Source organism: Aspergillus clavatus, genomic scaffold (genome assembly GCF_000002715.2).
Source record: "Aspergillus clavatus NRRL 1 1099423829802 genomic scaffold, whole genome shotgun sequence".
Classification (NCBI taxonomy): domain Eukaryota; kingdom Fungi; phylum Ascomycota; class Eurotiomycetes; order Eurotiales; family Aspergillaceae; genus Aspergillus; species Aspergillus clavatus.
The window spans coordinates 1,228,599-1,249,609 of NW_001517097.1; the positions used below are offsets into that span (position 1 = coordinate 1,228,599).

Below are 21,011 nucleotides of genomic sequence, written 5' to 3' on the forward strand. Positions count from 1 at the left end.
GGTTTATAATTTTGGATTATAAGGTCTCAAAATGGAAAATTATTTCAACACCAGTCAGTGTGGCCGAGTGGTTAAGGCGATAGCCTAGAATTCCTGAGATCAGGATCTGGAATAGCTATTGGGTTCGCCCGCACAGGTTCGAGTCCTGTCGCTGACGACTTTCTTTTTGTCTTTTTGTGTCCTTGTGCTTCGATCTCTTCTTTTATCGAATGCGAAGTACCTATGAAAATGATTTTGGACATGACCACTGTTAAAGCAAAACGTTGTGCATCTCTACCTGCAACTATCCTGTCACCACATCCCGCCATGTGCTTTGTACTACCACGTGCTAAGCGCTAAGCGCTATTTAGGCATCATCCAAACATTCATGTTTAAGTTCAGTAGCATTTTCTTTAGGCAGCTAATATTCCTCTTAATACGAGAAATGGCCTCCTCTACAGTCAGATTCAGCCCCCCCCCCCCTAAGATGGCATATAAAATTGCCACTCGTCCTCAACTCGTCCTACTCCTGACTCAAAATCTGCCTCTCCAATCATCGAATTGACCACCAGAACACCAACCCTTCTCCTTGATATTGGGATCTAGTCATCTTGATGGCGCTCCCTCCTTCTGCCCTCATTTCTAGCCGCCGCTTTCACCGCCGTGTCATTCTCAATACAGCATATGGAGCGCTCACTGTCACGTATGCCGACATCGGATGCGCCACGGGCCCTACAGTGCTCTTCATGCCGGGTATGTTTGCCTCGCGCTATCTGGGTATTCCTATGCATGTAGTTGCAGAGCATGCTGGTGTGCGCCTACTTGTTGTCGATCGACCAGGCATGGGCGGGTCAACCGATGTACCACTTGCCCAACGCGTTGCTGTCTGGGTTGATATGCTGCCGCGCCTGTTAGAACATCTCAGCATTCCAAAAGTCAATCTTGTCTCGCATAGCGCTGGCACTATCTACCTGCTTAATACCTGGGCGCAGTGCCGTGAATTTGTGGGCCCGGTCATCACTTTATTAGGTATTTATTCTGACTCCGATCCCTCTCTCGGCCTCGGCCCCCAGACAAGGGGCGATGAAAAAGAAAGAACATGAAGAGAAAGAAGAATACATGGCTTAGTATCTCGCTTATAGCCCCCTGGGTGGATCCCGCCCACTCGCATGTTATGGCGATGCAAATGGCGCAGTATGTGCCCACCAAGGCGTTCGCAGTCTGGCACCATATTCCACGCTTCTTCATAACTCAGGCAAGCCCTATGCTAGCGTCGAGCGGTGCCCTGGTCCGCCAGATATCATCGAATGGCAACCAGACGGCAGAGGACCGCTCGTTTCTTGATGCCCAGTGGCGGCGTGTTGAACGCGACTATGGCGTACCGCATGAGGAACAGGCAGAGTTTGCTCGCCTCGCTCTGTCCTATATGTTTGCAGAAAATACTGTTGGTGGGAATAGTGAGGCCTTGCAGTGCCTTCGGAAGGATGGCGTCGACTGGGGTGTCTGCTCGGACTATGCTCGCTGCGCGCAGATGCTCGCCGCCCGCGAACAGTCCACTGGCGTCACTGTCCGTACATACTTTGCTACTAAGGATGCCTTGGTAGGTAATAAAGGGCAAAAGTACTTTGAAGAGTGCTGGCAGGCACCGGGCATGGAGGCCATTAACTTTGTCTCTACGACGGTGAAAGACACAGATCATGACACGCTAGTGCAATCAATAGGGGTCTGGGAGGAGATATTCTCTTCGTTGCGGTAGATAGGCTTCGACGACTACGAGGCCCCAGCAGGGGGTGAATACAGATGTACTCCCTATCCGGGCGTCACAGCTCTTGAAGGGGCAAATTCTCAAAATAAACCAGACACTCACTACCTTTCTGCGATGACCAACAAATGACCCAACAAATATGGAGGGGGGAATATCTCTGCCTCTCCAGCAAGAAGAAACCTGAGGAGACAATCAAATCAGATCTAGGGATTCGGCTCAAGCAGGGAGTAAAACAAAAAGATATCGTCAGCGACAGGACTCGAACCTGTGCGGGCGAACCCAATAGCTGTTCCAGATTCCCATGGGAAATTCTAGGCTATCGCCTTAACCACTCGGCCACACTGACCAATCATGTTCTGTCGGCAAACGTTTTGGTACCATAGCTCACGGCAATATTCCGCTTACTAGTTGGCAACACTTCAATCCATAGATAGAGCCTTGGGTAGGCCTCTCCTGATAAGCTTCCATAGGACAGCAAGGACCGGTTGATATGCTCCCCAAGTGTCTACATGTCCTGCTGTTGAAACTCGAACACACTGGTTGGCCTTATCCAATTGAGTCCACCTAGGGCATAAAAAGTATTCATCACCATTCCTGGAACTGACTCCTGTACTCCATAGGTGGTTTGTATATCTGGATATGCAAAAATTGCAAAAAAGAACCGTCAGCGACAGGACTCGAACCTGTGCGGGCGAACCCAATAGCTGTTCCAGATTCCCATGGGAAGTTCTAGGCTATCGCCTTAACCACTCGGCCACACTGACTGTGATTGAAAATACACCTTTTTTTTGGTTTGATCAAGCTCGCTTAGCAGGTAGCGGGCAGGATTGCCAGTTAAAGTGGCCAACAGCGCCAAGGCGAGTATCCACTATTCCTAAATTATGCAGGCTATTCCTCTTGTAGCAGTTCAGGGTCATCTCGGGCTAGAAACACGGAGCATGGAGCAATGGGCACCTCTACTACCTCCTCCGCAAACGCAAACGCATCTGCGCAACTCTAGAACATCTCTCCGGCCACCACCACGTTGAACACCTCTCCCTCCGTCCATCAAAGCAGCATTCTCTATCGCTCAGTACGCGCAATCCTCGTCTCACTTGCCGCTGAAGTCTAAGCTTCTAGCCTCAACTTGAATCATCAATAAATATCAACCCCCGAAATACCCTCAGCAATGCGCGCAAACTGAACCAACAAGCGGAGACGCTACACACCTCGGAATTCATGCACCCCTTCTCCATCCTCACTCTTGGTATCTTCGTTGCGGGCTATATCACCGCACGGTGGGATCTTGTTACGCGGTTGTACGAACTCGCTATATTTGCGTGGGATCACGGTGTCGTGGTATGGCCCTTCTCCGCTCGCACACAGAGCGCAAACGTCCCTATCTAGAACCGAGACCTATCTTGGATTCGTTGGCGCTCTGGGCTAATTCCTCTTGCAGACAAGGACAGCCAAAGGTTTTCTGCTGTTGTCGGTCTTTTTCTTTCTCCTGATCCTTCCTATCAATCATCTTGCGACAAAGGAGGCCGAATCGGTAAATGCCCCCCCCCCTCCCCTTCCCCGCGGCAACACAATGGTGAAACAGCTGCTGATATCCCAACTTCTGGCTAGCATCCGCGCACGCTTCATCTGGGCGTGTCCGCTCGCGAACAGCTACGCCGTCGAGGCTCTTTCTGATTTAGACCGAAGGATGACAACATGCTTATGGGCGATGGATTACTACGGGTATTCTGGCCATACGACCTTCCTCGGTCCTCATCCCCGGGGGTAATTATTGGATGGAGAAACTCCGAATTGGATTTGTTTGTGCTCACGGTGCTGGAGGATGTCGAGGTGAGCTCTTGTCCGCCTGGGGATAAGGTATCAGTTGCGATTGCTGATGGCCAGACTTGTGAAATAGCCTCGGAATGTCGATAATGCCCTGCGAGCCGGGATTTTGTTCCGCAACAGCCCCCACCCCATCGCGAGGATTTTCGCACTGTGTGGCAGGTCTATGATGCATGTTCTGGGATCGACCAATTCTCCGGATCCGCCAACGGCATTCAACACGAGTCATCTCTATGTGACAACGCATCCGTCATGTAGAGTTCCGCGGATTTACTGTCCACCGGAGGCGAACATATCCGTCCAGGTGATCATGTTCCAACGACCGCATCCCACCAGGATGGAGTACATGTCCCTAGATCCGATCTCTCTCGCTCTCGGCGATAAAGTGTTTCCTGCTAACTCAGATGCGGTACCCGATACCATTGACGCTGGAGAGGAGCGGGATAAAGCTCTACGTGGCAAGCTAGTTGAGAAGCTCAAATTACACACGGTCGTCAAGCACATGCCTTCACCGAAAGAACAAGCTCTGCCCCTAATCATCAACCAAGTCAATTGCGCATACGAAATGGGGAAGCTCATGGACAAGAATAGCCACCTGATTGGGATTCGCATCAAGAGAAGTATGAGCGTATCCGAACGGGTGGTCGAGTCCGCAACAACCCTATGGGATTTCTTCGTACTCGGTGTTTCCTATGTATTCTGGCAGTGGCTGTGGCCGGTGATCACCCGGATATTCGTGATCGGCCTCGTCTTCCATCGGACGATTGCCGAGGTGGTCTTGCAGGTCTTGGAGTGGCGCGCGCGTCCTGATGCGGCAGCGTTGAAAGATATTTCTGCAACGGCCCAACAGGTTGATATTCGCCTTCAACAATTTTGCTATTGGCCCATCCAGTATGTTAAGCTTCGGCAGAGGAAAGACGACTGGGAGAGTGTGACGACGAGCCACCCAGATTACATTCGATTCTACAACAGCTTGTGGCTCGTTGCCAACGATGTAATTATCGGAATTGCACTAGGGTCCTACATCATTGACAATGCAAATTGGGTGGCTTTCCAGATCAACAACGTCCTCACTGGCTGGACAGTGGAAGGGTTACAGCGGACCATTTCGTGGTTGATGGATTGGCCGGCTGGTTTGAAGCTTAACAACGAGCTTGCTGCCTTTTTGGGTGATTTGTTTCTGTGGGTCATTGAGAATTGGGCGGGTAAGAATCCCCTCCATATTGACAAAGAGATCACTCTGTTGACTTGAATTTAGCCTGCATTGCCAATCTCCAACCTTACCTTCCTCACGTCATTTATGTTGTTGGATGCTCGAGTTTCGCCGGCGCGAGCATGCCAATTGCCCTCTTTTCCGATCTCGTTTCCATCCTGACTGTGCATATTTATTCGTTCTATATTGCATCAGCGCGCATCTTTAATTGGCAGCTTACCATTATCGTCTCTCTATTCCACCTCTTCCGTGGGAAGAAGCGCAATGTTCTTCGTCATCGAATTGACTCGTGTGACTATGACCTGGACCAACTTCTTTTGGGAACAATTCTGTTCACGGTTCTCTTCTTCCTTCTACCCACGGTAGTGGTATTTTATCTGACGTTCGCATCCGCGAGGATGTTGATCATCTCGCTGAAGGCAGCGCTGGACACATGGTTGGCTTTTCTCAACCACTTCCCTCTTTTCGCGTTGATGTTGCGTTTAAAGGACTCGCGAAGGCTGCCAGGTATGTCTTGATCTTCTGTTAGCGAATCCAATGGCAGCGATACTAATTGCACATTAAAGGTGGCATCCACTTCGAACTCCGCGAGGCGCAGGATAAGACTCCTAATCCAAGCTCCTCCGAGACCATGCCTTTCATCCATCTTGAGGTATGTCTATCGTAGTTTACTCTTGTCACAAGCCAGAATACTCATTAGACGCAGTCAATACCCCTTTCTCTTCGGGCCATGTTCGACCAGTACTTCCAACTTGGCCACCGTCTTCGCAAACACTATCTTTCTCCGCGGGTGATATTCTGCCTGTTCACCGGCCGTTTCGTGCCTCCCATTCATCGCCGCAATTTATACAGCATGCAGTACAGCATGCTTCCCGCTCGTCGGGCCGGTATGGCGGAGGTCTGGTCTCTGCTGACCCAGCCTCGAAAATCCAGTAGTGGCAGCAGTGGGTCTTCTTCGATGACTGGGATCGGTGCAGGCGTCAACGGCATACCCAAGGTCCCGCCAGGGTTTGCTCATGGAGACGCTCGGCGACGAGGGCATCGCTAGTAATGATTGAATAATGTGAAGATATGTTTCTCATTTTGCATATAGATAATGTTTTGTCTAGACATATCGAAAATATAACAATTGTCTTGAAGTAATCATCGTTGAAAACCATGTTTATATCAAATGTGTGGGTAGATGTACATATGTGAGGAATACAGTATGCAGGAGATCAATAATATAATATACGAATAACTCTTCTGCAGTCCGAGACCAAGTTTCCTCAATTCGGTGGTTAGAACACCTATAGCCCAAGTAGGACAGGCTCGGCCAGGTGTGTCGGTTATCGATGAGGGCATGTCGCCGTCATTCCGGGGCAGTGAAGGATGCCCTCAACGGGTGCTGTCGACCAGCGATGATAGAGACGGTCCAACGTTGAACATCTGGGTCAAGTCATCGAGCAATAACGTTACAGGAGTGGAGATGGGTTGCATCAACGGAAGAACAGTGGGAAACATAGGGGAATGGTTCAGGTCTTTCGGAAGACATCAGTGTCGCTGTCTGAGGCAGTCCCCTTTCTCGCATCGTCGAGCATGGTATCGATGCCCTTTTCTTTCAAGGCTTTCTAGTAGATCATCAGCCCTCATGTTGCATGTTAATATTCGGTGCTGGTGGTGAGTACATGTAAACACGTCTTGTATTTTGAGAACAGTTCTTCACACTCTTTTGACGAGGTGTTGCCACGCAGGTATTCTGTTGATGTTAGTGAGGCATACTTTGATATTATGGTATCAGGTAGAGGACATACTCTCGCTGTACCACTTGAGAAAGCAAGTGTCGTATTTCCTAGTTAAAATCAGTTTAAATGTTGAATCTTGCTGGTGCTGGAAGCGGAATATATATACTCTTTGAGATCGTTGCACTCGGGGGCTATTGAGGCTGCCATCTTGTACTGCGGTATCGTCGTGTCTGAGCCAGACGGTTCTTACGAGTCGATTTAAGCTCTGAAGTCTCTCACTCACTGCACTCAGCGTCTTACTGTCAATGGGATTGTCTATGAAACTGTCTCTCTTTATGCTGCTTCGAGTCGAGAGTTGGTCGATGGCGATGATCGCCAAGACACTGCCGCTAATCTACTTTGAGCAGGCGGTCGGTAGTTTTTCTCCGGCGCGCGCATTTCTCCACCTCCGAGCTTTCCTTAATTTTTCTGATCGCAGTTGGATTTGATCTCAAGAGTCAACAAGACCGTTTCCCCCCCTCCGGTCGATTGTTGACTGCCTTTACCCGGTCTTTGTCATAATGGAGTCCACCGCAGATTTTCCCCCGTTCCAGGAACGGTTGACGTCCACTTTGGTGCAGGTGACGCGCACCGTTGGACAGCTTTCTGCGGAGGATTTGAATTTCCACCGGACCTCGAGCGCCGAGGTCTCGGAATCCCTGGATGAGCAAAGCGAGAGACTGCTGTCGTTGACGTCCTCAATCTTGAAGGCTGCCACGGCCGGAACAGATCTGCCGGCCCCTACTCTGCGTGATGAGGATTCCGTCGAAGATAACTGGCGTGGGGTTGTGGACGTAATCGATGCGCTGCTCGAAAAGGCAGATGCTTGTCTGGATGAATTCACCGGAGTCATCAAGAAACTGAGCCCAACACAGCAGGAGCAAAGCGCAAAGGCTGCCGCCGCCGCCGCATCCAGAAAGGCCGCCGCTGCCAGGTTCCCTTCCGCTTACGACTTTGGTCCGTCGAAAATCCCCAAACCGCAATTATCCTTTCAGCGTCTTCCCGACAATACCGATGTATCTCCTTTCAAGCCTCTACTCCGCACCAAGCCGCATGCTGTGGTATCACTGGAGGAATCCTTGGAGGCGACAGAGCCCGCTGGGGTTTACAAGAACCCATACGAATTCGAGATCCGGGCTGCCAAATATCCCGAGTCGACATACACCGTCTTGCCCCCAGTCGAATACCTGCCATTTGAGTCGACAACTGCGACGTTCGTGGATACCCTGGAAGGGGTGAAGGAGATGCTGAGTGAGCTCAAATCGGCAAAGGAAATTGCTATCGATCTGGAACATCATGATATGCACTCGTACCATGGTCTGGTCTCGCTGATGCAGATCAGCACTCGGGACAAGGATTGGGTCGTTGACACGTTGAAGCCGTGGAGAGAAGACCTGCAAATTCTCAATGACGTGTTTGCGGATCCTGCAATCCTCAAAGTTCTGCACGGCTCGTCCATGGATATCATCTGGCTCCAGCGGGACCTTGGACTGTATGTCGTGGGCATGTTCGATACCTACCACGCTGCCTGCGCCTTGAACTACCCGAAGCGGAGTTTGAAGTTTCTTCTTCAGAAGTTTGTCAATTTCGAAGCCGACAAAAGATACCAAATGGCCGATTGGAGAATCCGCCCCCTCCCATCCGGAATGTTTGATTACGCCCGCTCTGATACCCATTACCTCCTCTACATTTACGACCACCTTCGCAACGAATTACTAGAAAACTCCACACCTGACCACAGTCTCATTGATTACGTTTCCGAACAGTCAAAGAACGAAGCTCTGCAGCGCTACGAGCGTCCTGTTTACGATGCTGGCACAGGACAGGGACAGGGGGGGTGGTACGACTATTTGTATCGCACCCCCGCTGTATTGAGTAAGGAGCAATTCGCCGTCTTCAAAGCTGTGCACCAGTGGCGCGACGAGGTCGCACGTGAGGAAGACGAGGGTGTGCAGTGTGTGTTTCCCAAGCATGTTCTCTTCAAAATTGCGCAAAGCATGCCGCTCGATCAGGGTACTTTGTTCAGGACCTTGTCTCCAATGACACCAATCGTCAGAGATAGGGCAGCGACTCTTCTGGAAGTCATCAAACAAGCCAAGATTGAGGGAGCTACAGGACCTGAGTGGCGCGACGTTGTTCGGCCGAAGCCCACAGGAACCCAAGCTACACTCGCGGCGGGCGCCGAACAGGGTCTTATGACACCCCCCAGCGCCGAGGCGGGCGAGTTCCCAACTGCTGCTCGCTATGAAGTTTCTCAGTTCTGGGGACCCGTACTGGACACCCAGTCGCCGCTCACACCCCCTGAATATGCTGCCGTGGCCTCGGCCGAGGCTCTACGTCTTTCCCTTCCTCTTCCACCCATGCCCAGGACAGTATCGGAAGCTCGCGAGAAGCTTGGCGATGCTGCTCCCGCCAAGCCAGCTGCTCAGCCCGCGGCAGCACCTGCTCCTGTCCCCGAAGACGACAGCCACAAGGTTTTCACTGTCAAGGAACTCGGCGGACCGCGTAAGCGTAAAGCAGTACCGGCAGCAACAGGCGAGCGTGCGCCGTCGCTCGGGTTGGAAGACATTAAAATCGACGACAGCCCTTCGTTGGAGCCATTGGAGAAGCCGACCAAGAAACAACGCCAGAAGAACAAGAAGAATAAGTCGCGATCGCAGTCCGAAGGAGATGCGCCAGAAGATACGCCTTTCAACTATGAGACTGCAGATTCTGTCCTGCACGCTCAGCCCGCACAGGCGGAACGGAGCTTCGTGTCCAGGAAACATTTCAGCCCGTACGCCAAGGCAATGGAAGCGCCTGCTGCTGCGCGTAAACAGAAACGAGAGATCGCCGGCAAGACGTTTACATTCCGGTGATGGTCTGAGCGGACTGACTTGTTGCCTCCTTCTCCATGGGTATGAGGTGTTAGTGGATGCATCTTGTGGGCGGGGGTTTCTGGATATAGATTGTTCTGAGTTCTGAGCATAGCGATACCCGATAGTGTTCGAATCTAGGTTGCAGTGACGATGCAGAGTTTTCCCGTTTCCTTTTGGTATTGGATATTGGTAGATCCTCCCGCTCCGGCGTCGTCGATAGACAGATGTTAAGCTCGTGGTAGGGGCATCTAGACGATTATTCCCGACATCGCATTCGCACCACAAAGGCTAACCACCACCACCGTCGTAATCGAAAAAGAAAGCATGGATGGAATGTGGAGAATCCAAACACCCCACATTATGTATCGACACCAGTCGCCAAGCCGCCGACAGAGTTCAATAGTCAGATACCCAGATCCCAAGATCTATCTCCTCGTAGGACTACTGTAGAGTGTATGGCTGTATGGTAGATTGGAGGGATCGCAGGAAGCCCGAACCGTACCGAGCAGAAGGGAAAAGAAGAAAAAAAAAAAGGAAAAACAGGCCAGCCACTGTGAAAGCCAGGGAGCACGGGACCAGGACAAGTCCAAGTGTACAGGTACAGGTACAATATTGCTTTTTTCAACCTAGTAGCGCCGCCGCCGGTCCCCCCCCATATCCCGACAACCGAGCAGCTGAGCTCTGGGGCTGGAAGGCCCTGATCTCGACCCGGGCATCTGGGACTTGGGAGTACAGGACCACGTCATCATACCGCGTAGTGCGCAGGATGTCGTTGCCTACAGCTCATAAGCCTTGTGCGGTGCGAAGTACGAAGGAGTATCACCGAGTAAGACCTAGTTACCAACTTACCAGTGGGATATGGAATTGGTACCAACTACCAAGAGTCGAATCCCAGACAGTAGAACTACCGGGTTCCTGGTTGCGTGGGTCGAAGGCTGGGACTAAGACAGTATCTACTATCTAGGACTCGTTACTCCGTAGATATAGTTCATGCGGACAGTTGTTGATAATGATACGGCGACGAGGAGGGTTGGTCATTGGTCAATGGGATTTGGATTTGAATCTGGCTTTTGGCTTTTTTTGGGCCGCCTCTGAGATCGATTCCAATTCCTCTACTGTGTACTCGTTCGGGTGTTAGGGAGTCTGGTATGTGGTTACTGGTTAGATAGGATCATAGGGACTAGGTAATTACCGTCTACCAACTACTGTGGTTGGTGAGTACATAAGTGGTTCAGGTCTGTGCGCGGGGCGTCAGCCATGCATGGTTCGTGGACTACTTTGTAGTTCCGTAAGGCGTTGTGTCAGCCTGTCGGAGAGAAGCCCATTCTTAGGGTCCTGACTCCTGAGACTCTGGGAGGGAGGGTCACTTGGACAGTTGACGGGTGACAGCTTGCATCTTGCATATACGATGGCTATGGGTCTGGCTATCGCTATGACCGAGTCAGGGAGCTGTCATCATTCTCCGTACCGCACATGCAGCGCTGATGACTTGCATGTAGCTCCGTGGTACGGAACGATCCCCCCCCCTCTTCCTTGTCCAGTTGGAAATGCACCTACACACGGACGTCGAGTTCTGCAGCCGAGATGAGATAGTCCACAGGGACAGTATGGGGCACGGGATGCTGTACTCCTGTGTTAGCTACCATGCAGCATGCAGATTGTGTGTTGTTGGACGATGTAGTATGTGCGTGCCTTAGAGGTGTAGTACGGTCATACAGGTTTGAAACAGCCGTGGGTTCTTAGTTCATGTGCATGGGTTACTTGTAAGTCACGATGGAGGTATATATATATATATTTTTTTTCTTCCATTTTAAATGATTTGATATTCAAGATGGGTATGATGTAATGATTGAGAATAATTAACTCGTCTATTGGCACTTTGTGTACCTAAGACTACGAGGGGATGTATTAAGCGATGAGCTAATTACCATGCTTGTCAATAGCAGGGTATTATAAGGAGTTAAGGACATATTCCATGCACTATGAACCATGATCTTGTCAGAACTCAGGATTTAGGAATGAGAGAGAAGAGAGAGGAAGAGAGAGAGTGAGAGACATTCTGACCTACCACGTCAAGTGACAAGCTGGATGAATTTGACGCAGGTACCAACCAGTCCATCTAGTCAGGTGGATACACTGTGCATGGGCGCTAATTTGGTTAAGGAGTACTACTAGTCTACTACTGTAGTCTGAGAAAATGAGTTGATCTTCTCTCAGGATTTTGGAGGTGATAGTTAAATGGTCCCATTGTTGCCCTACTCAATAATTAGTTACTAATAATTTTACTTGAACTATTATTGTACCGTATGGCAGCATTGCAGTTGATAGAGATATCGGTCAATAATACTTGGGATAGTTCCCCTCGATGACCGGGGTGACCTGGTGAAGTAGTGTGAACTCTCCTTATCAAGTCCCCTGAAGGAACTAAGAACGGTGGGCCAATGCAGCGACAAGCCTGACTGGCCATGATTCAGGTCAGCATGGCACGGGATCAGTGGAAACTGAAAATCCATGGATCCGGGCACACTGGAAGAATTTCAAGTTTCCATGTAGTTAGTTACTGATATTAAATATCAAATTAGCAATTCACCTACCAGGATATCAACCAAGTTATGCATACTATGACATCTCTTGTCCGTCAGTGAGAGAGACTGTGCAACATGGTCTGTGTGATCGATTACTCCGTACTCCGTCGGATGCACATCAGCGGTAGGTGATTCTGTTCCTGACAACGGCCGTGACACCATCAGTATCAACTATCATATAGTGTTCTCCACTCTACCCTCATTGCAAAACTGTTGTAGTCTGTACTAGTTAACTACTGACTAGTCTAGTCTACAGTCCGTTGCGACTTGCGAGATCGATGATTTGGTCAACATTGTTAATTGGATTTGACGTGGTGAGGTAATCCCTGCAGTTCACCTGCTTATCAGCGAAATGGATGTCATGCGTGATGGGATGGGGATAAAGATAATAATATGGAGACTGATAAGAATTCCTTACGCAGATCGACATTTCTTTTCCGACTGACCGACCGAGTGAGAGTACTCCATGCTGAGCATAGAGTGAGGGGTGACGATCTGGATATTGGAATTATATTTATGGGCTTATTAAGGAGATGCTTTCCTGCCAGTTTAAGTTTGCAAGTCTGAGTCTCTGGCACCACTCTAGTCTACTAGTCTACTAGTCTTACTCCTAAGATAGTCTAAAAACACTAACAGTCTAACACTCTAACGCACTGGGCCAGGGGTAAAACTTGGCCCCAGTTAAGTACTACTAGGTAGTAGATATCCGATCAAAAACCGCTGATTGGCTCCGGCCTACCAAAACGACCGAGTCTCCAGCATCCGCAATTTGGGTACGTGCAACAGGCCAACAGCCGACCTACGGAGTAAGCAAGTAAGTACTCCGTAGTTAAGTCTACTATCTAACCAACAGGTGTAAAATGTGAACAAGTTAGCTCTCGGTGGATGGAGACATTTGCTTCCCCTTGCGTCGTCCTGCATCGCCTCCGTCAACACCATCTGCAGTCTGGAGTCGGGAAAAGGAGACAAGAAGAGCACGGAAAAGGGGATCCTCCGCCATCGTTGCTTCGGGTCAAATTGCCTCGTACTGTTTGAATGTTTATTTTTATATTTGATTTCTTTGATACTTTGTTTTTCCCGTGGAGGCAACGAGGACAAGTCACACAAAGGGTTTTTTCCCCCTTCTTTCCTGGGGGAGGCAGGAAAAAAAAAAAAAAAAAAAAAGGTACAACCGTACAAAGGAAAACCATCCCTGCATACGGTGAAACAGTGAAGAAGATCCAAGGATTAGCGCCAGTGGGAAATTGGGGATTTAAAGCTAAGACCACAGAGTAGTCATCTACGGAGTAGTTACGTCCAGTCGTCCACTCAAGAGGAAACTGGAGACAAAATAGAGATAGAAACCTGGCAACAGTCGATCGTACTTCGGAGGACCACAAAAGTCCACAGTGTCGCCATTGAGGATGGATGCTCATCATCATGGTTTGGGGAGGGGATCGTCAATCTGCGTGGTGTGCAGATGCAGTGGTTTCAAATCAAAGTTGTTTCATATGAAGTTGATCATAATGCCAGTTTACCATAACTATATTGGTGCTGACAGTGCTGTATTATTCATTAACGGTTTAACATTAGATTAAAAAACCAGAACTTATGTCTGAATCATATTCAGGTGTCCATGGTATGATGATATGATTAATTCTTTACTCTGGGATAAGGATTCTGGTACCGAGAAGCAAAAGAGTGGAACGGACATTTTTTTTTTTGTTTTTTACTGGGATTGAATCAGATCGAATGGAGTTATATCTCCGTATTCAGGTACCGCCCCGTCTGCAGGGTACTCCGTACCTTGGTCCATGGTTTCTCTATTTTTTTTTTTTTTTTTTTTTTTTTTTTTTTTAAAAAAAAACTAAAAACATAAATACCGAGATACAAGGGAAAACAACAACCTGCGACTTATTCTTTTGTCAATGTAACTACTCAAAGTAAAACAAAATATCAATATGCATTAAACTAAATCTCAGTGTCTCATCATGGGTGCATGGACATTCAGGTACACCATCTACACAGTAGAGAATATGGATACTACTAGGATACTATCATGAAAGAGAGAGAGCATGGGCATCTCCACCGGAATAATTTTGATTCTCATCCCTGAACCAGAAAATCAGGAAATCAGAAACTCGCATCCGCTGTTTCCCCCCTCTCTCTGAGACGAATATCCTTTGGTTTGGAGTGATTAGTCTCTTCAATGATGGTTTATTTTATTATTTTATTTTATTTTATGGTTTCCCCTCCCGCTCGCTGATTCTTAACCTCCATTATTTATCATCATCATCATCATCATCATTATACACTTTCCTATTATTATTATTATTATTATTATTTTTTCTTTTCCCTTTCTAATATTCAATGCCCATAAACATACCCTCATAATTATCACCTGTTTAATCCTCCTCCTTTTTCTTTTTCTTTTTCTTTTTCTTGTTTAGCTCTTTTCCTCTCGCTAACATCGCCAAGCTCCTTTTTGCCATTTGCATCCCCAGTCATACTCATACATACATCTTCTTCATATTTCATATTTGAATCTTGACTTTCCCGCCGCCCCCCCTTCTCCCTCTAGTACTCCGTAGTCCTGGTGCCTTCGGGGGTCCCTTTACTTTCTCTCTCCTCCGTTACTTCAACCTCATCAACTCGCTTCCATCCTTGCGCTCCCTTTGTTACCCTGCATAATAATATTTCTTCTTCCATTGCTCCCCCAACCATCCCCTATATTCAACGGTCTCGACGTTCCGTTTCAGTTCCTCCGCTCGAGACAAGTTTATCCACTGTCTCATTATTCTGCTGAGCCGCGACCGTCCCTATTTCCACCCGAGAGCGAGTCGAATTTCCTCCTGCTTGCTGCATCAAGGCGAACGCCCTCTTCAATCTATCGTGCCACCGTCCACTTTCGATAATATTTAATATATACCCAGTAATTCACCATCCACAGTGTCAGCAATTCCCAGCAGAAGGGGTCGCCGAATTGAAAACTCTCACATCGATCGCCTCTTATTACCAAGACAGGACGCTTTCATTCCCAGCGCGCGCGATAAGGAGGATACGCTTCGTGGAATTCGCTTCGTGTGCGCGCCATTACCCTGAACTCCCGATGTTTGGGTCTCTCAATCCCTAAACGACAAACCCAGCGGACGATTTTCTGGTAGCGCTCACCGGTTGACGTTGACCTTAAACACCCTCCCCCCCTGATTAGACGTGTGGGAGACTCTGGTGGCTGGTCCTTGGTCAATCCCGTATATAGGTACAATCGCGTCGTGTGATTGTCCTCTCGCATCTTCCTGCACCCCATCTCTCTCTCCCTCTCTCTCTCTTTTTAAATCACAACACAACATGTCCGTTGCAACAATGTTACAACCGGCGTCGAGAGCATCGACCTCCTCTTCCTCCTCTTTCCAACCCGTCACCCGTCAGAACACAATGTCGTCCCACGATACGCGGTCCCTTCGCCAGTCGAAGCGGCTCTCCGTCACCGCGCTATACCTTTCCATGTCTGCGAAAGACAGGGATCTTGAGATCTCCGATGATCTGGCCAAGGGTGAGTGGTGCTCGCGAATCCTCGCACGGCCTTCTTTCTAACAATCACGGGGAGCAGCTCAAAAGTATCTGCGCGAGTTGAAGGCCAAGATTTCGTCCCAATCGAAGAAGAATTTCGTTCTCGAGAAAGATGTCCGGTATCTGGATTCGCGGATAGCGTTGCTGATTCAGAACCGGATGGCACTTGAAGAAGTAAGATGTCTCCCCCCCCGTGAATGTGTCGATAGATTTTGCTCACAACCTTCACAGCAAAATGAAGTTGCCAGCCATCTGGATGATGAAGATCCCCAAGAAGGCTTCTTTCCTAACGACGAGAAAACCCAGAGATACGGCAACCTGCTCTTCCTTCTGCAATCGGAGCCGCGGCATATCGCCCACTTGTGTCGCTTGGTGTCAATGTCCGAAATCGACTCCCTTCTCCAAACGGTCATGTTCACGATTTACGGAAACCAGTACGAGAGTCGCGAAGAGCATCTGCTCCTGACCATGTTTCAATCCGTCCTGACCTACCAGTTCGACAACACCCCGGAGTACTCGTCCCTCTTGCGGCAGAATACCCCCGTGTCGCGGATGATGACCACTTACACACGTCGCGGTCCCGGCCAGAGTTATCTGAAGGAGGTCCTTGCCAAACAGATCAACGCCTTGATCGAGCTGTGCGACGTGGACCTGGAGATCAACCCGCTGAAAGTGTATGAGACTATGGTGAAGGAGATCGAGGAGGAAAAAGGCTCGTTGCCCGAACATCTACCCAGATCCGTTACGGCCGAGGTGGCTGCGGAGAATGGCCAGGTGCAAGCGATCATCGAACCGCGGCTGAAGATGCTGACGGACATCGCAAACCGATTCCTGACCACCATCATCAACTCTGTGGACGAAGCTCCCTACGGCATCAGATGGATCTGCAAGCAGATCCGAAGCTTGTCGCGCCGCAAGTACCCCGATGCGCAGGACCAGACCATTTGCACGCTGATCGGAGGCTTCTTCTTTCTGCGATTCATCAACCCTGCCATCGTCACTCCCCGATCCTATATGCTGATCGATGCGACCCCAACTGACAAGCCTCGCCGCACTCTCACCTTGATCGCAAAGATGTTGCAGAACCTGGCCAACAAGCCCTCGTATGCCAAGGAGCCGTACATGGCCAAGCTCCAGCCCTTTATTCAGCAGAACAAGGAGCGCGTCAACAAGTTCCTGCTGGATCTCTGTGAAGTCCAGGATTTCTATGAGAGCCTGGAGATGGACAATTACGTCGCGCTCTCCAAACGCGATCTGGAGCTGCAGATTACTCTCAACGAGATGTACGCCACTCATGCGCTGCTGGAGAAGCATAGTTTGGCCCTCGCACAGGATCAACACTCCCATCTCAATGAACTGCTCCTCGAGCTGGGCTCTGCCCCCGTGCAGGTCCCGCGCAAGGAAAACCGAACCATCACCGTTCCGCTCTTCAGTCGATGGGAGACTGCCTTGGATGACCTGACCGCCGCCCTCGACATCACCCAGGAGGAGGTGTTTTTCATGGAAGCCAAGTCGACCTTTGTGCAGATCCTGCGTTCTCTGCCACCGAACTCGGTGATTGCCCGACGGCCGCTCCGGCTGGATCGAATCGCAGAGGCGGCCGCTACCCTGAAGAATGATGCGGTGATGGTGCGCAAGGGCATCCGAACCATGGAGCTGTTGAGCCAACTGCAGGAGATGGGGGTGATCGACCGTTCCGATGACTTCAGTCTTCTGCGGGATGAGGTGGAGCAGGAGCTGGTACATCTGGGTTCTCTGAAGGAAAAGGTTCTCGAAGAGACCAAGAAGCTCGAGGAAGTCTTTGCAACCATCCGCGACCACAACGCATATCTGGTCGGGCAGCTGGAAACGTACAAGTCCTACTTGCACAACGTCCGCAGTCAGTCGGAGGGGAAGCAGCGCAAGCAGCAAAAGCACCAGGAACTGGGCCCGTACAAGTTCACCCACCAGCAACTTGAAAAGGAGGGTGTCATTCAGAAGAGCAATGTTCCCGAGAACCGGCGAGCCAACATCTATTTCATGTTCAAGAGCCCCCTGCCGGGTACTTTTGTGATCAGCCTTCACTATAAAGGTGAGTTTCAATCATTTCTCTTGGTCTTTGCTCTGGTATCATAAGCTGACAATGACGATAGGGCGTGCACGTGGTCTTCTTGAACTTGATCTCAAGCTTGATGATCTGTTGGAGATGCAAAAAGACAATCTCGAAGACCTGGACCTCGAATATGTCCAGTTCAACGTCTCCAAAGTGCTCACACTCTTGAACAAGCGATTTGCTCGAAAGAAGGGCTGGTAAGGCGGTTCCTCCTCTCTCTCTCTCTCTCGGAGAACCGTCCAATACTTTGATGTTACGATGTGTATGATACAGAGCAGATTGTCGACTACCAGCGTCCACGGAAATATTCCGAGTAGCCAGCGTCCCGCGAAGGGGCCTGTCGTCTCGATGCCTGGTTCGACGAGTGGCAGGTGTTGAATGCAACCCGCCACGAACAGCGGCACGAACGGGGTCGATACCAGGAGATCTGCTTTGCTTTACGAAACGGAGATGGACGACTGATTTCTTCCCGGAACCCCCGTCTCGACACAGCTCTCCCTGAGGCATGGTGATCGAGACAGGGCGACAGGGCACAGATACCCCACGACCTTTGAGTTCTTAATCCTTGACTTATCATCCCTGCGGGTTTACAGGAGGATCTTTGTAATATGGTGGGGACGTAAGCACATATGTCTGTTTGATATCATGGAGCTCTCGCTGGTTCGAGCTGTCTTCCGGCATGTGTTGGATTTTTGTCTTTCTGGATTGTTTCTTTTCGAGTTGTCTTTTGTTTTGCTGCCACGTTTATACCTGTTGGACGATTTTTTTTTGTTCTGTGACTTTATTCTTTTTCTTTTTCTCCTTTCTCCCCCCTTCTGGAGTGTTAATCTGGCCAACTGTCCCATCTTGTCCATACCGGGTGGTTGTTCTGTTCTGTTCCATGAGCCCTTTGCTGCCATCTGTAAGCTTACTGCGGTGTGTTTGGATTGTGTTGCTAGAGGGTAAACATTCTCCTCTCTTCTGTGAGTTAGGGTGGATGGACTGGTGCATTTTTTGATGAATTTGATACCCTGCGAAAGTGTGAAGAAGAATGAGTTTGCAGAGTATAAGACTGAAGACTGTGTTTGTATGAATTGGATGAGTTACGTCACTTTTCTTTTTTTTTCTTTTTTTTTTTTTTGGTGCGGAGAATGAATGCCTTGGGAGTAGGAGAGAGTGCGTGTGAGAAAGAAGGAGAGAAAAGAAGGTATTATCTTTGAAGCCATTACTCTCTGAGTGTCTTTTGTCTCTCTGTTGTAACCATCCACATGTTGATGGTGATAGTAATACAGACCGACTTTCCTGGGTGGATCTACAGCTAGTTAGCTATGTACACCTAGTCACCCCTCTTTGCCCGCTAGCAGGACCTGTTATAGAGGACCAAGAGTCCAAGACAGCTCTCAATCTTCATGTCAGCAATAGTAATACCAATCTCTCTATACCATAGTATGATAGTATAGTAGTTTCTGAGATGAAGAATGAAACGACAACCTGCCAGATTTGCCACACCGAGAGAAGCCCAGTTGACCCTGCTAACTAATAATAATACTAAAAACTAAAAGTAAATTCCCAAACACAAAAACGTATTACTTTTCTGCGCCTCCCTTCAATCTCTCTCTTACTCTCTCCCCTTTTTCTGATAATCGACTCGACTAAAACCCGCCCGACTATCCTATCTCCCTCTCTCCTCTCTTCCCCTCTCCTTCTTCCCTACCTCAAAAAACAAATCCATACCCTTTTATCAACATCAACATCTCTAAAACCCCCCTCCCGTCCTCTCCCTCGATCTCTTCTTCTAAGCCCGCAATAATGGCTGCCCCCGTTCAGAACCAGTCGGCCACAACGTCGAAATATGACGACTATGATTTCCCCACCACTGCACCAGAGTCTCAGTCGGGACACCCTGGCCACACCACCCCCGAGCAGGATGAGAAGGTGCAGCAGCTCCGAAGCGAGCTCGAGCAGCTGGGATACACGGACAGACTGGATACGCTGACTATGCTGCGTTTTCTGAGAGCGAGGAAGTTTGATGTTGCTGCTGCCAAGGCCATGTATGCGTTTCTCTCTCTTCTTTTTTTTTTTTGGACACTTTGACCACCCCCCCCCTGTTTTGCCGGCGGAAGCAGTTGACAATGATGATGATTTATGGGGATGTTTTGTTTTGGCTAATGCTCAATTGCGTGGGGTTAGGTTCGTTGAGTGTGAGAAGTGGCGCAAGGAATTCGGTACAGATGATCTGGTTCGCACCTTCGATTATCAGGAGAAACCCCAGGTCTTCCAGTACTATCCTCAATACTACCACAAAACCGATAAGGTGAGTTGCCCTCTTTTTCTTTCTTTCCCCCAGGGGTTTCAATAGTGCATGGGCTAATAAACTCGTAGGATGGCCGCCCCGTCTACATCGAGAAGCTCGGCAAGATCGACCTGAACGCCATGTACAAGATCACCACCGCCGAACGCATGCTCCAGAACCTCGTGTGCGAGTACGAGAAGCTCGCGGATCCCCGTCTGCCCGCCTGCTCGCGCAAGGCCGGCAAGTTGCTCGAGACTTGCTGCACCATCATGGACCTGAAGGGCGTCGGCATCACAAGTGTCCCCTCCGTATACGGATACGTGCGCCAGGCCTCTGCCATCTCGCAAAACTACTACCCCGAGCGCCTGGGCAAGCTGTACCTCATCAACGCCCCCTGGGGCTTCAGCAGCGTCTTCAACGTCGTCAAGGGATTCCTGGACCCCGTCACCGTGCAGAAGATCCACGTCCTCGGCTCCAGCTACAAGAAGGAATTGCTCGAGCAGGTCCCCGCCGAGAACCTCCCCGTCGAGTTCGGAGGTAGCTGCTCGTGCGCCGGTGGCTGCGAGCTTAGCGATATGGGCCCCTGGCAAGAGCCTGAGTGGACCAAGACGCCCAAGTGGGCCCAGCCCAAGCAGGAGCAGACGGCCACGAAGACCGAGGAACCTGCCCCTGCCCCTGCCCCCGTGGCGCAGGAGGCTGCTGAACCCGTTGCATAGAGAGTCCCCCCCTCCGGTTGCTTTTTCTCCTGTTTTCTTCTTTCCTCCCTGAACCCAATACATACCTACATGCATACATATATATCTTGGATCGTTTTGTGGTAACAGAATCCATCCATGCTGGTGCCATCGGCCCATGAGACAGACCCATCTATCGGTGTCACTGTCTCTGCGATTTCAACAGCGCACGAACTCATAATCGGTCATCTATCATCCCGATCGGATGGCCTGTAGAGCTAGCGGGGCCTCTTGACTTTTCCTACTCCTTTCCTTTTTTATTTTCTATTTTCGATCCTAGACAGCCCACGATGATCGTGCGGCGCACGGTACTTTATAGATATGAGGAGCAGTAAGGCATAGCGGAGCCCAATGTAAAAGTGATCATCTATGCGGCC

The 21,011-nt window shown here is 49.7% G+C and overlaps 5 protein-coding genes and 3 non-coding genes across 8 annotated transcripts, besides 10 other annotated features; 6 read left to right on the forward strand and 2 right to left on the reverse strand.

The window, feature by feature from the left end:
• The first annotated feature begins 53 nt into the window (after positions 1-53).
• ACLA_037670 lies at positions 54-157 on the forward strand. The gene has a single exon. It is a non-coding gene; the product is annotated as a tRNA-Ser (tRNA).
• Positions 158-593: 436 nt separating this feature from the next.
• On the forward strand, positions 594-1,735 carry ACLA_037680 (alpha/beta fold hydrolase; the record flags this gene model as incomplete). The annotated part of the gene is made up of 2 exons (XM_001270985.1): positions 594-1,008; positions 1,122-1,735. The coding sequence occupies 2 exons, from the start codon at positions 594-596 to the stop codon at positions 1,733-1,735; spliced, it is 1,029 nt and encodes a 342-aa protein (XP_001270986.1).
• Positions 1,736-1,988: 253 nt separating this feature from the next.
• On the reverse strand, positions 1,989-2,090 carry ACLA_037690. The gene has a single exon. It is a non-coding gene; the product is annotated as a tRNA-Ser (tRNA).
• A 316-nt stretch (positions 2,091-2,406) lies between these two features.
• ACLA_037700 lies at positions 2,407-2,508 on the reverse strand. Its single transcript has one exon. It is a non-coding gene; the product is annotated as a tRNA-Ser (tRNA).
• Positions 2,509-3,439: 931 nt separating this feature from the next.
• Positions 3,440-5,829, forward strand: ACLA_037710 (phosphatidylinositol N-acetylglucosaminyltransferase; the record flags this gene model as incomplete). Its single annotated transcript, XM_001270986.1, has 5 exons — positions 3,440-3,574; positions 3,642-4,773; positions 4,827-5,288; positions 5,348-5,433; positions 5,488-5,829. 5 exons carry the CDS (start codon positions 3,440-3,442, stop codon positions 5,827-5,829), a joined length of 2,157 nt encoding a protein of 718 aa, XP_001270987.1.
• Positions 5,830-7,065: 1,236 nt separating this feature from the next.
• Positions 7,066-9,402, forward strand: ACLA_037720 (exosome component 3'-5' exonuclease; the record flags this gene model as incomplete). The annotated part of the gene is made up of 1 exon (XM_001270987.1): positions 7,066-9,402. One exon carries the CDS (start codon positions 7,066-7,068, stop codon positions 9,400-9,402), a length of 2,337 nt encoding a protein of 778 aa, XP_001270988.1.
• A 2,020-nt stretch (positions 9,403-11,422) lies between these two features.
• Positions 11,423-11,457: a microsatellite.
• A 1,673-nt stretch (positions 11,458-13,130) lies between these two features.
• Positions 13,131-13,151: a microsatellite.
• Positions 13,152-13,792: 641 nt separating this feature from the next.
• Positions 13,793-13,823: a microsatellite.
• Positions 13,793-13,824: a microsatellite.
• Positions 13,825-14,182: 358 nt separating this feature from the next.
• Positions 14,183-14,210: a microsatellite.
• A 39-nt stretch (positions 14,211-14,249) lies between these two features.
• Positions 14,250-14,311: a microsatellite.
• Positions 14,287-14,310: a microsatellite.
• A 72-nt stretch (positions 14,312-14,383) lies between the features above and the next one.
• Positions 14,384-14,409: a microsatellite.
• Positions 14,410-15,272: 863 nt separating this feature from the next.
• Positions 15,273-15,295: a microsatellite.
• A 19-nt stretch (positions 15,296-15,314) lies between these two features.
• On the forward strand, positions 15,315-17,829 carry ACLA_037730 (Ras GTPase activating protein IRA2; the record flags this gene model as incomplete). Its single annotated transcript, XM_001270988.1, has 4 exons — positions 15,315-15,519; positions 15,577-15,710; positions 15,768-17,607; positions 17,669-17,829. 4 exons carry the CDS (start codon positions 15,315-15,317, stop codon positions 17,827-17,829), a joined length of 2,340 nt encoding a protein of 779 aa, XP_001270989.1.
• Positions 17,830-18,719: 890 nt separating this feature from the next.
• Positions 18,720-18,748: a microsatellite.
• Positions 18,749-19,416: 668 nt separating this feature from the next.
• ACLA_037740 (SEC14 family lipid-binding protein) lies at positions 19,417-20,616 on the forward strand (the record flags this gene model as incomplete). Its single annotated transcript, XM_001270989.1, has 3 exons — positions 19,417-19,658; positions 19,798-19,921; positions 19,990-20,616. The coding sequence occupies 3 exons, from the start codon at positions 19,417-19,419 to the stop codon at positions 20,614-20,616; spliced, it is 993 nt and encodes a 330-aa protein (XP_001270990.1).
• Positions 20,617-21,011: the final 395 nt, after the last annotated feature.